We start from the raw sequence: 13,570 nt of genomic DNA, 5'->3' as shown, positions 1-13,570 counted from the left end.
TCAAATGTATGGGATGAAATCAGTGCTTGATGCATTCATAGTTATCATAATATGCAAAATTCACAAACTTTTAAAGAATGGAGTATGAAGAAGGGTTCTTCTAATCATCATTATTATTTATTTTATTTAAGGATGGATTAAACACATTTAACACATAATCTCTAATAAAGATTCATACAGATACATGTATAGATTAATATATGCACACACGACATATGGACAGCAGCCTTTTCTATCATTCCACAGTGTCTCTCTATAGTACATTGTACTCACAGGAGCCAGGCTGCAGTATCTGAAATGTAACAATAAGTCTAATAGATTTTTTAAACCAGGGGTAGAAAAAGGCATAGATGATGGGGTTTAGACAAGAGTTACAATACATCAGAAAAATCATAAATCTCTCAGTTGAAGAACCGATCATGACATTGTAGCCTGTGAGAGTGATGCAGTAATATGGAGAGTAACACATGAGAAACACAACTATAAGAACACCAAGGGTCCTGGCTGCTTTTATCTCAGATTTCTTAACTTTCACAGTGTCAGAATGCTTGAGTGAGACAGTTACAATGTGGGACCTCATTTCTCGAATCTGAGACACAGCCACCACAAATACTCTCATATTCAGAACTATGATGACAGTAATGGGAATAGCGAAACCGAGAACAAGATCAATAACTCCTGTAATCTGGATCACACATTCTCCATAGCAGGAATTATACATGCCTGGATGCTTCAGGTTATCATATAAAAGAAAAATGCTGTAGAAAACAGAATAAATCCAACCCAGGAAAACACATATTGTAACAACTTTTTGAGTGACTTTGGTGGGGTAACGCAGAGGGTCACAAATAGCCACATAGCGGTCAACAGATATGAGCACCATGTTTATCACAGAGGCAGTGATTATTGTGACAGGTAACAGATAATATAGCACACAGACAAGGTCACCCAGGATCCAGCAGGTGTTTGCCAGGAAGATTTCAACTGGGATCACCAAAGGGCCCACAAGAAAATCTGAGACAGCCAGAGAGAGGAGGAGGAGGTTGGTGGGGGTATGGAGCTGCCTGAGTGAAAGAATATCATTAATAATCATGCAAAAAGCAGCATTGATTAAAAATCGCAATAAATCAAAATAGTACACCAGCAAGTATGTAATGATCTCAGGGCTAGCACATGTGCAAGCCTGAAGCCACTTCTTCCTGTAAATCTAAAGACAGTGTAACAACATTTTAACATATGCTGTGAAAGTTCCGTGCCTGAAATGTGAGATGGAGATGATGACCAGCAGGTTGAGAGACGCAGTGAGAAAAGAGATGAAGTACAGAAGAACGTGAAAAAAACACAATGCTAGGGTGAGGAGGCTCCGGCTTCCTGCAGGAGGAGTTGAGGAGTTCTGGAAAGCAGAGTTCAACTTTTTCCAACTGCATTACTAGAGAGACGAGGAGAGAAGCTGCTTAGCTCTGGCAGCTTTCTCACCAAATGTCATGGTCACACAGCTTATGTGTCCTTCTGCCGCCTGCTTCTCTGTCTCTCTTGCATCATTCTCTTCATCTGCATCTTCATCACCTTTTCTTTGAATCCCCACCTCTCTCTACACACAGTACTGCAGGGATACTCAGAGTACTGCAAGGAAATTCACTGTATGACAGGAATACACAGTACACACAAGTACTGCAGGGATACTCTGTAAGAATCACTCATATAGATAAATGCAGACTGTTTTACTGACATGCCTCCTTTAACCATATTAAATACTATTTTCTTATGCCAATTTTAACAGACTGGCAAATTTAATTTGAATGAACCTCCCACCAGTTTGTTCCTCTCCTCCTACCTGTTCCATTTCAATGACAGGAAAATACCAAGCGGTTGAGGTGCTGATTAAACTGGTCGTTGCAGCGCTATGAAGATAGGGCCCAAAGTCTTGAAGGTGTGATGAACTCTGCTCCCTCAGAGCTAGTACCAGCTAAAATTACATCTCTAATCTTATTTTGAGCATGAATAACTATAAGGACACAGCAGGGAGAATTAGACCTGTGATGGAGTTAGTATTAGTGGAAAGGACGTTGTGTTGCTCTGGCTCTATCTATTTGGCGTGAAGAGGAGGTTGTGTTGCTTAAAAGGTTTTTTGGGGGAGAGTTTTTCCATATCGATGAGAGGGTCGCACTGTAAAGAACAGAGGGTGTCGTATCCTGTACAGATTGTAAAGCCCCCTCAGGCAAATTTGTGATTTGTGATTTTGGGCTTTCCAAATAAAATTGACTAGACTTGACTACTTATATTGTGCATTACAAAAAAAACACAAAGATCATGTAATATTCCCTCACATTTATACTTTTTATTGATTATATGCAAGGTAGCATGTTTTTTTCTTGTTGAGGCCACAGACTGAAGGTTGCAAATTTTAATGTCGTACAATTCCCACATTGTTTGCAAGACCTTGCAATTTTGTCCAAACCTGGTCAGAAGTAGAAGTAGAACTGTACAAGTAGAACTGTGCAAGTCCAGTTCAGTCCTTTTTGGGTTCCAGCAATCACAAAAAACTCTACAGGAACATGGTGGGACTTTCACCTCCTTCTCAAAGTTAATATGCATATTTACAGAACCTTATACAATCAACTTTGCATGTCTTTATTGTCTGTAAATTACCAAAGGTTGAGCCACACATTGAAACATATTTCATACAACATTTGCCCAGAATTCTTACAGTATCCATGTTTATGTGTTCACTTATCAAGTAATGGTGAATGCTTTCTTCCAGGCAATCTGACAGTTAATGGTTTTGTCTGCATCAGAAGCTGCTAAAAAACTCAATATCTCTCCAATGCTGTAGAAAACATTTTCACCATCTCAGAGGAAACTACCCTAGAAACCCACAACAAGACCAAACTAATTTAAGGCTAGAAAAAGATCAGTATATGAGTCTGGTTATTACACTTATATGTGCTGGTATAGATTCACAGCAATGATAACTGATCCCAGACTCTTCATCAGGGCAAAACCAACAGCATCATGGCATCATTGTGGGTCTTCAGCTCGTTGGTCAGTCCAAATCTCCAGGGAAACCTAAGAAGATAACCAAATCCAAATCATGGTTGGTTGTGGGTGATACATTTCTTTTTTCCATTTGCGCGCCCAGGGTAGGTTTGCTGAGTACATGTGCTTTTTTAGCAATGGCCTGCTACATGCTCATACAGTAATCATACTTCTGTCTCTATCTATTTGGCGTGGACAGGAGGTCGTGTTGCTCTGGCTCTATCTGTTTTAGCGTGGAGAGGAAGTTGTGTTGCTCTGGCTCTATCTGTTTTAGCGTGGAGAGGAGGTTGTGTTGCTCTGGCTCCATCTGTTTGGCAATGCTGGGAAGCTTCTTGACATCCTCCTGGATTCACCTTCTCACATATTTTCACATTATATGTATTAATTTTAGTAATATGAATTGTCTATGTTGTATTTTCATTATGCTGTTACTCTGTACACATGACATATATTGCACGTCTGTCCTTTCTGGAAGGGGGATCCCTCCTCTGTTGCTCTTCCTGAGGTTTCTTCCAGTTTTTCTTTTTTCCCTGTTAAAAGGATTTTTTTGGGGGGGAGATTTCATTATCGATGAGAGGGTCGCACTGTAAAGGACAGAGGGTGTCGTGTCCTGTACAGATTGTAAAGCACCCTGAGGCAAATTTGTGATTTGCGGTTCTGGTCTATACAAATAAGATTGACTTGACTTCTGTTTAGTTTTGGGAGTTTGCCCTTTGTTTGTATGGTATTTCTTTGGGTAAACCTCTAGTATAACAGTATAGTATATATATTGTAGTTCAGCAGGAAAGTTGCACTTACCTAATAAGTCCAGGCCATGGTGATGAAGGCAGGGTTTTCATCATATTTTGACATAGCAGATCTGCGCCTTCTCCCACCCTGGCTGCAGCTCTGTGAGGCAATTAAAAGACAGAGAGATTAATCATTCTTAAATTTGACAATTTACATGTTTATTTGCATTTGCATTGTTTATGTGTATTTATGTGGATATATTCAGGAACTGTGCATACCGGGGCACAAGCATTATTCTGCGTGATACACAGTTCCAATATGCAGTGCAAATAGATGTCACCAGTCTCGCCAGTGAACTGGAACGTCTTGAAAGAGAAGTAGTTGGACGTTCCCAGTCCATTGCCTTCCACTTTCACCGTCTGGTCAGCAGAGTTAGGGCAGCTGCTCAAAAACAGGAAAGCAGACATGTCAGGGACATGCCAACAACAACAAAGACAGGTTTAATTAATCACCACGAGAATTTCTGTGAGTCTCACCCATCGATGATGAGGTCATATCTCAGGCTTCCACTTGGCGAAGGCTGATCGGTTGCCCAGCAGGAGTCAGTCACCACGACGACCATGTTTTCATCGAGCCCATCCGTCTTAAGCTCCACCCAGATTTTCTCGTCCAGTTGGACGTCGGTGCTTGGCTGGATAGTGTTTGTGCGCTCAGCATCGGTGTAGGCCGTCATGGTCAGATTGTAATTCCATTTTCCAGAAATCATCTGCTGGATCACAGAGCTGGAAAGAAAAGACACTTCCTCACTATAGGTTTCAGTCTGCTCGCAAAAACAAAGTGAAGCTTTCTCTTGGCAACAAAAGGGTGACAACTCTGATAATACTGTACACCCACCACACACCTCTGTTTGATTTTGATGGAAAAGCTCTCGATATCCGGCTGACTGTAATAACAAGAGAAGTCAATAAGCACTGGGCTTTGGCGGTTGATTAGGCCAAATGTGGAGATGTTCCGTCTCATGATGGTGTTCTTGTAGATAATTTCACTGTTGTTTGCCTAAATGGTCACATGGAGACAGACATCATCACTGCACATTGAGGTGCACCTAACAGTTAATTTACTTTTATATTCTACTCAATATATATGAACATTTTAGGCTGCAGCAGTCACTGAACAGTAGCTGATGCTTTCATTAATTGCACCAATAGACACATTTTCCCAGATCACCAACTTTATAAAAAAAACAAGGTCACAGGTCAATGCTACAGGATATACTAACCACATCCCTGCAACCACAGAAGGATTACAAACAGTACGTTTCTAGTGTTGAAAGGGATTTGGCTGCTTCTTGAGAGTAAACTAAAAAAAGTGTACCCACAATGACCACTGTACCACAAGTGTTGTCGCTATCGAAGTTGAACGTCACCATGTGGGTCAAGTTGTCCATTTCAGCTTTGCAGGCCTGGTCATTGAGGTGTAATACAGAGTAGTCGATGTATTTCTCCTCCAAGAGACAATTAGCCAGGTTTAACGAAGCAGATTTGTGCTCGCAAACCGTCGGCTCACCTGAACACCCGTAACAAAACATTCATTTAGCTTTTGTTGAAAAGACTTAAAATAGCACAGATCAGGAACATGCACACATAAATTCAACACTGAAAAACATCTTTACAGTTTCTTAAATTACTCTTTTGTGTATCTCTTTAACATTAACTCTGAATGTTGTTATATGAAAGAATATTGGGAAGATTAATAGCTCATATGTATAAATATTTTGTGCTAAAGCTCTACATTTGTCCCAATAAAGTTAACATGCAAGTCAAATAAACACAGGAACATAAAAGCAAGATTTTATACCGTTTAAGCTTAAAAATAGCACTTTTTTTACTGCTAAACAGAGGGCAGTAATAACCAAAAGCTATTTAATTTATAATAAAAGTAATGGCCCAACATTTGGTTGAATCCTCGATGCGAGGATGTTCCACAGTTATTCCATAAATCTGAAACAGCAATTCTGAGAAATCCTGAAATGAAATAGTAGTTGAGACAATCTTGACATTCTTGTGTCATAGCTGACTCACCAAAAGTGCTTGTTGATCTGTACTTGGAGGCAAAAATGGCCCGACAGAGGCATCGGGGTTCCCCACCAATGCTCTCACCACAGAACTCGTGAGCACTGCAGAACCTGTCCTGACAGAAGGCCTGAGGGACAGCAACTGCAAACACACATCGAGAAAAGCTACAACTAAGAAAACAATGGCCTCCAGTTTGAATGTGATTAATTTGTGAAACTGGATGGTGTCAAAAAAAAGAAATCTACCAATTTAAGTTTAATGACTTGATTACATTCTCTGAAATTTGCATAAAAAGTGCACTGTCACACAATATCTACCCTAAAGGTAAATGAAAAGAGACACAAAAGGTGAAGAAAGTGCTTAAAACAAGGTTGTCTTATAATTCATTCATTCATTCATGTAGGGGGTCATGTCAGGCCTATCAGGTCATCTTGAAACATAAGTGAATTGATACTAAAAGGCAGGCTTACGGCAGCTGGTCTTTGACCTCCAGCTCTCCATCGTGACATTGCTGTGGTGGCTGCAGGCCCTGGCGTAGGACTCCAGGAACTGGCACTTGAGGCCATCCACTGCAGGGTATTTGCACAAAGTGCGTGTGCAGGCAGTTATGAAGGGTTCTGGGTTGATGTGCTTATTGCAAGCAGTGAAGGGGGCCTGCTTCAGGCTATTACACCTGTTAAAGTAAAAATGGGACATGAAAGTTAAGTCAACAAGGACAGTAAGGCACATGTTTACTAGATAAATGGGTTTAGGTGTTTAAATTCCAAATTCATCCCTGGTTAGAAGACACCACCACATGATACATGGCAATCTGTGTTTACCATTCAGTTGTGGTGTTGCAGTTGATTGTACTATCAGCAGCGTCATCATACTGTATCTCACAGCTGTGGGGCAAGAAACAGCAAAAGATCAAAGACTGGCCAACAACTTAATACTTGAACTCCAGTATATTTCGAACCCATTCATTCAAATGAGAAGTCGGTTAGATATTGTGTTTGAGGTCTTACCCGGCGGCAGAGTGTTCAGTAACCTTCTCTTGAATCAAAGACCTGCTGGAATTGCCACATAAACCTAACACGTGTCCTCCACTTGGTCCTGGACGGTTTCAGAAGAGAACATGGGGAGATCAATAAACCTATAAAGTGGACGAGCACAGCAGTACACTAAAGGGCAGCACATCAATACCTAAAGTATCTTATTTTGATTATCGATGTTAGCATCCAAAGGATCAATAGCAAAAAATTAAATAATAATGGATCCCTCTCAAATTATATTGTTGGAATATCACTATTTACATTACACATAAATAACATTATTCTTCTTAATCAGTACTTCAATATCCATTTTTATGCAGATGATATAATCTTATATATATGTCCCTGGCTCCACTCCAAACCAAGCTCATCATAAATCTTTGGAGCTGATCACAGCTGAAATTTGGAAAAGGCAGGGTACACCCTAGAGAGGTCGCCAGACAATCACAGGGCTGACACACATTCACACCTATGGGCAATTTAGAGACAACAATTAACCTAACCTGCATGTCTTTGAACTGTGAAAGGAAGCTGGAGAAAACCCACACTTACCGAGGGAGAACATGCAAAATTCCACACAGAGGCCCTATATATATATATATAATATTATATATTAATAGTAATATTCTGTGTATGAGGAAGAAGAGAGGGATATGATATGAACCACAATTTTTCAAAGCCTATAGATTGCCTTCAGGTTTTAATTTGTGTGTACCTGTCATGTGGATTAGTGCTGTGTAACCATCAAAGAGGACAGAAACCGTGTAGTTGGAGGCTGATATCTTAGCAGTCACTCCTGTCTGGACTCTGGAGACCTCCACACCGTGGATCACCTGAGCTGTGGCGTTGAGTGTCAGCACTTTGTCATTCAGCTTCATCACAACAGAGGAGCACAGTGATAGAAGAGACACAAATACACAAAGACACAAAGCAGTCACCATATGTATTTTTGGCACAAATGGTGCTTCAAATCATGGAGTGTTGCAGTCTGCCCTCTAGAGGTTGAGTGGCCTTGTGTAGTACCATTTGGGTTTTATAACTACTTCCAGTGTTGGAAGAAGTATTCAGACCTTTTAATTAAGCAAAAGTAGCAATATTACAATGTAAAATACTCTGTTACAAGGAAAAGTAATGCATTCAAAATATTACTTAAGTAAAAGTACAAAAGTATTAGCATCAAAATATACTTAAAGTACCAAAGCAAATGTATTCATTATGCAGAATGGCCCATTTCAGAATCATTATATTTCTGGATTATAGTTGTATAATAGCTGGATTATATTACACCACTGACTACTAAATGATATGATAAAGTGTGGTTGGAAATACTTATAGACACTTGTATGTGCTTATAAGTCTTCCTTTTCCTGTCATTACATGAGCTTGGACAGATTTTTTTAGTCTTTTGTTTATCTTTTCTTTCTCCTTTTAGGGTTCTAAAAGTGGTCATATATTAGACAATAACTGTATTCGTTAAAATATGTTAAGGTATTAAAGTACTGGTACAGATGACCCTGCTTCAATTCCACCTGGGGACCTTTGTTGCATATCATACCCTCTTTTTCTTTCTCTCTCTCTCTCTCTCTCTCTCTCTCTCTCTCTCTCTCTCTCTACACTGCGAAATAAAGGCAAAAATGCTCCCCAAAATAATTATATTTTTAGATGCATTTGTGCAAGAGAGCTCTAAATACCCAAGACATTGTTCTGTTTTGAGAACAGTTTTTATCATGGTCATCTGTGTGCTGATATCGAGCTGTGTGTGCTGATTTGAATTTGTGCCTGATTATCAATTGGACCAAGAGACACTGACACAGAACATGTATTTAAAAGGGGTATAAATATATTGCAGCCTAAGGGCCCATAACAACCTTGATCACCGACTGCCTGATTATCAGTGATGGATGAGATTTTGGCAGTAGATAATTTACCTGAACCCTGCCACCTTGTTCCAGGGAAATCTGAACACCTGCCGTCCCCAGCTGCAGTATCACACGATCCAAAAAACTAACATCTTTACGGCGTCTTTCCTGGAAAACTCCCAGCACCCGGAAGCCTGGGATCGCTGAGGGCTCCATCAGAGTGTACCCACACCGGTCCAGGACAGAGTGAACTCCGCCAACAAAATCGATGACAGTGGAGCCGGTCACAGAGCACATCGACGCGCAACTGAAGGAGGCAGGGAGAGACAGATACAAACAGAAAACAAGACCATCAGAGTTTGGTAAAGACTGAAACACTGGAGGCACTCGAGATTAAAAAACAAAAATAAAACAAAAGTCATAAAATAAAAGTGAAGTTGTATTAATGCATGGAAATATATGTATATATATATATAGGAATTATATCCATTTTGATGGCACAGTACAAATTGGTTTATCAAAACAACATTCAAGCAACCAACAGTAAAGAGGTCAGAGGTCACATATGCACTAATGGCAAGTGACCATCGCCTGCTGAGGCGATATTTGGTTCTCCAAAGTTGAACTCCACGCGAATGCAATGGTGTGCAAACTTTTCACGCAGCGTAAACACATGCAAAGACACGAAAAGACGAGAATTCAAAGAGTTTGCGCAATTCACGTATTCACATAACGCTGTGTCGTGAAAGCCAATCAGTGTTGAGATTCTCCTCCTGTCCTCACTAATGTTTTTGTATAATTTCTTCAAATATTTACCTCCCATCGCCCTGGCAACGCTCCATTGGTCCACAATCACTGACGGCACTAGCAACTCCATTCACATCACAGGATACGGTAGAGCATTTGCTTGGGTCCCATACTGTCGTATTTGTCTTATAAACAACACCTAGGAGTTAAGAAAAGTTTATGTAGGTAGTTTAAAAAGTCAGACCTTACTCACAGGTGTTTAAGCCAATTAAATAACAGCAACTTTTTGCTTTTGAGGCATAAAATTGCACTTTCAGAACCACTGAATTTGCTTACCTGAAAGTCTGCATCCACTCACATCTGTGATGACACCTTTGCTTGTATCAGATGTCTGGAATGTCTGTTTAGAAACTGTCAGACCATCGACTTGTGCATCTGCCTCCTGGAAAGTGACAGAAAATCATAGCAACTGTATAAATATTATGAAAGGGTTGCGCTCTTGAATCCAGGCTTTTCAAGAAAAAGTGTCAAAAGGTGCATGTAGCAGAATTTAACAGTCCCATCCTTTAGATGCACACTGACAAAATAGGTAGAGGAAGCATATCCAATCATTCTCTAAATATTGTACTTACAACATCAACATGTGGGTACCCAGAATATGTCCTGATTGCCAGAATTGCTTGTGTCCCAAAGTTGCCAAGTTCAACTTGTTCAATCTGAAAACAGAAAATAGACACAAAAACACAGTGACTACTAAGAAATGGTTAAGTCTTTAGAAAAAGCTATGATTTGAAAACAATGGAAAGTAACACTGGTAAACACTGTAACTGAAAAACACTCACTTCCGAATGTTGACTGTCTTTTAAAGGTATTACGTTGACACATTTCCCGGCGTTCTTAAGGTTTGGCAGAAGTTTATGAACCCCAGATCCAGTGGGTATTTCTTTAGTAAGCACTGCCAGGTCACCTCTGTCAGCTGTCCCTCCAGACATCAAGATACAGTCATTTTTGATTCCAGGTTTGTATAAGCCATTGAAGCAAACGGCAAATTTGTTAGCATCGAAAGCCACCTGTTGAAAAATAAGAGACACAACCAATAAATAACTAACAAGAACAGTTTAGACTGAAAAAAGGCTTATTTATTTATTTATTTATTTCGGCAGTTGAAAATTGTTGCTCGAAATTATTTTTATTTTATTGACTCCAAGAGTTCATCAGTCTCATTTTGCGGCCACTTCTTTCTCTCTTTATGTAACACTATTTGTAGCTGTAGGCTACCTACGAAATTTGATATCCCACAAAATCAATTTGTGTGTAATTTACGTAATTGTGAACCAGGAAATATAAATAGCGGCAAATGGCATGTAGGGAGGAAGTCGGGGTGGATGGTTGGGTAAAAAAATTACCGGACTTTCGCCCAGGAGACCGACGTTCGTGTCTCGTGTGAAACCAGAAGTCAACGTTGATTGATTTTTTACGTAAGTTACGTACTTGAGTAATTCCACATCCAGAGTTATTTTAAGCCAAACCAAAATATGTTCATAAACCAAACTAAGTCGTTTTGTTGCCTAATCCTAACCAAGTTGATCTTTTCCTAAGCCAAACTAAGTAGCTTTCTTGTCTAAACTTAAGGAAGTTGTTTCCTGTGAAGACTGTAGTTACTTTTGAAAAGACTGTATGCATGTAACGAGCGGAAATTGACACATGTTGCTGGACAATTGCAGGAAAAAAAAAAAAGAATAAAAAGAGAAATAAAACGGTCTGAATATCTTGAATTGTTCTGAAGGAGAACAGTCTGGGTGCCAACCACACATGCTACACATGCAAGATGCATGAAAGAACAAGTTATTTCCAAAAATGTTGTGCGTTTACACCATATTTTATATTGTGTAACATAAGTTAAGATGTTGGCTTCTTTTTGTAGGCTAAATTGTGGCTTAAGTATGTGCACATCCCCTTTAGCTGTGACATTTTTTCACCTGCTCTCACTCGACTCCACACCCTGCATATGCAAATTACCCAGAAAGAGACACATATTGGTCACATTTTGTAACTCATAACTCACTGGTGAGGTGTAAACAGCACCATGTTCTGGTTCATGCCAGTGCCCAAGTACTGAATCTTATTATTTATGCATTGGAAAAGACCAAGCACAAAAGTTCAAGGCATTTATATTACTCACATAGACTTTGTCATATTTCTGTCCATAATAGGTGATGGGGCACGAGGTGATGTTCATCTCCCCAGAACTGGTAAATGTCTGGTTTGTTGCAGCAGTACCTGAAGATATAGAGACACATTACACAAGTTAACATTCTGCATAAGTTTATTTTTTTAGTTATATGCATTAATTTTCCTCTAATTTGAAAAAAAAGAAGGAACAATCTTTATCCAAAGTCTTTCCAAAGGCTCCAATCAAGGATGATCAACTTGTGCCTCTTTACCATATAGCCTCACTAATCTGTGCCTGAGGTTAGGAAAATAGCTTTAAAAATATATATATAATATAATAGACATTTTGGAAAATACACTCATTTGCATTCTTGCTGCGAATTACGTGAGATGATTGATACCACTCTCATGTTCGCTAAATATGCAGCAGGAGTCAGCAGTTGGTTAGCTTAGCTTAGCATAAAGACTGGAAAGAGGGGGAGACAGTCAGCCTGGCTTTGTCCAAAAGTAACAGAATCTACCAGCTAGCACCTCTAAAGCTCACTTAAAATAATGACAAATCACTGTTTTACATGTGCCACACTAGTTCTTGGCTGGGCACGATAACTTCCTGCAGTCAATACTGGTTCTCTGGCAAATAACAAAATGGATGCAGTGTGAATAAAGTCTGTGTGTGTGTGTGTGTGTGTGTGTGTGTGCGTGTGTGTGCGTGTGTGTGTGTGTGTGTGTGTGTTTCTTTGAGTTGTGAAGCCTTCTTACCTGGTATCAGGCTGAGTGCAGCCAGGTACAGTATGAAGCAGAACATGTTGGCTGTCTGCTGACAGGGACCTGAAACACAGTTGGAGTAGACATAACTTAAACTTGGGTATACATGCATATAGTGAAGGTCTAAATATTCGCAAATAAAATATGTAGGCATTTAAATTAGACTGTTTTATCTTCATTTCCTCAAAATAATAAGTAAATGTATTTTTTTTAAATATACATATGTATTCTGTTAGATACTTTTCCATTGTGATTAAATAAATCCAGTCTTTATTACAGCTTTAAGCAAAAGAAAGACCTTTAGAAAATGTAATACTCATTTAAAAGGAAAACAAAGGACAAAAAGAAATGAACAGTCAGATTTCTTTTTTTTTTTTTTGTTGGTCCAAACAGCAGATATTAACCTTTATGTATAAATGACCCTTTCCTTCTTGTCAGTAATGACTGGGGAAAGTCATTGAAAACCTATATATGAGAGCAGTTTAAATGAGCTGATTGAGTTGACTTCTTATGTTGAGACATGACTTTATCTCTTGAGCACCTGTCTGTATACAGGTGTGCAAAGATCGATCCTTCTGTTTGTCTGCAAAATTAGCTGGTTATTAATGTCGCTATAAATATCCTTGCATGTTTATTTCCTTGTCTGAGTATGCATTCTTATATTTAGTAGATTTTGCATTATATTTTGTATCTTTGTTTTATGTTTTAAGAAATGACCCCAAAATATTTTTTCTAGTCTAAATTAAGCTATCCTAAAAGCTGTGGTAAGAGTCAGAGTAATTACAAAATGTGCAGACAAGATGTGAACCAAAAGTTTCCAGGTTGTCTTACCCTCTGGAGGAATTGTAGGAGAGCAGGGAAGTTGAGCAGCTCTGTGTTTGAGGAGAAGTTTCTCTGGACGCTTCAACACTTCAGACTGATTTGCCTGCCTCGCCTCTCTGTCTGGAGGATATACATTGTCCACCGTCTTGTTTACTCGCCAGCACAGTGAAGAAATTCACATTCTCGTAACCTTTTGTCTTCTTCAAACTGTCTTCTGTCACGGAACATTCCAGTTTCCAAATCATCTGTAATTAACTGAGAGATACTGATGCAGACTGTGAGAACAACTTGACAGTGTTAGGTGTCACATTTTTCAACGCCTCATTGCTGT

At 39.4% G+C, this 13,570-nt stretch overlaps 2 protein-coding genes across 2 annotated transcripts; both read right to left on the bottom strand.

The window, feature by feature from the left end:
* Positions 1–253: 253 nt before the first annotated feature.
* On the bottom strand, positions 254–1,504 carry LOC119499663 (trace amine-associated receptor 7f-like). The gene is given in 3 exon segments (XM_037788810.1): positions 254–1,064; positions 1,257–1,339; positions 1,341–1,504. Coding segments are annotated over 3 exon segments (981 nt in total). The 5' UTR covers positions 1,428–1,504.
* Positions 1,505–2,373: 869 nt separating this feature from the next.
* Positions 2,374–13,466, bottom strand: LOC119500407 (alpha-tectorin-like). The gene is made up of 19 exons (XM_037790113.1): positions 13,249–13,466; positions 12,412–12,480; positions 11,663–11,760; positions 10,323–10,550; positions 10,113–10,196; positions 9,817–9,922; positions 9,550–9,679; positions 8,803–9,040; positions 7,590–7,746; positions 6,848–6,935; positions 6,662–6,724; positions 6,311–6,513; positions 5,847–5,981; positions 5,144–5,331; positions 4,667–4,821; positions 4,302–4,547; positions 4,044–4,206; positions 3,835–3,924; positions 2,374–3,066 (listed from the first exon to the last, which is right to left on the bottom strand). Exons 2-18 carry the CDS (start codon positions 12,455–12,457, stop codon positions 3,835–3,837), a joined length of 2,418 nt encoding a protein of 805 aa, XP_037646041.1. The 5' UTR covers positions 12,458–12,480; positions 13,249–13,466; the 3' UTR covers positions 2,374–3,066.
* Between the last annotated feature and the right edge of the window lie 104 nt (positions 13,467–13,570).

Source organism: Sebastes umbrosus, chromosome 13 (assembly GCF_015220745.1).
Source record: "Sebastes umbrosus isolate fSebUmb1 chromosome 13, fSebUmb1.pri, whole genome shotgun sequence".
Classification (NCBI taxonomy): Eukaryota; Metazoa; Chordata; class Actinopteri; order Perciformes; family Sebastidae; genus Sebastes; species Sebastes umbrosus.
Note: the sequence above shows the minus strand (reverse complement) of the source record. Positions and strands in the feature narration are given on the sequence as shown.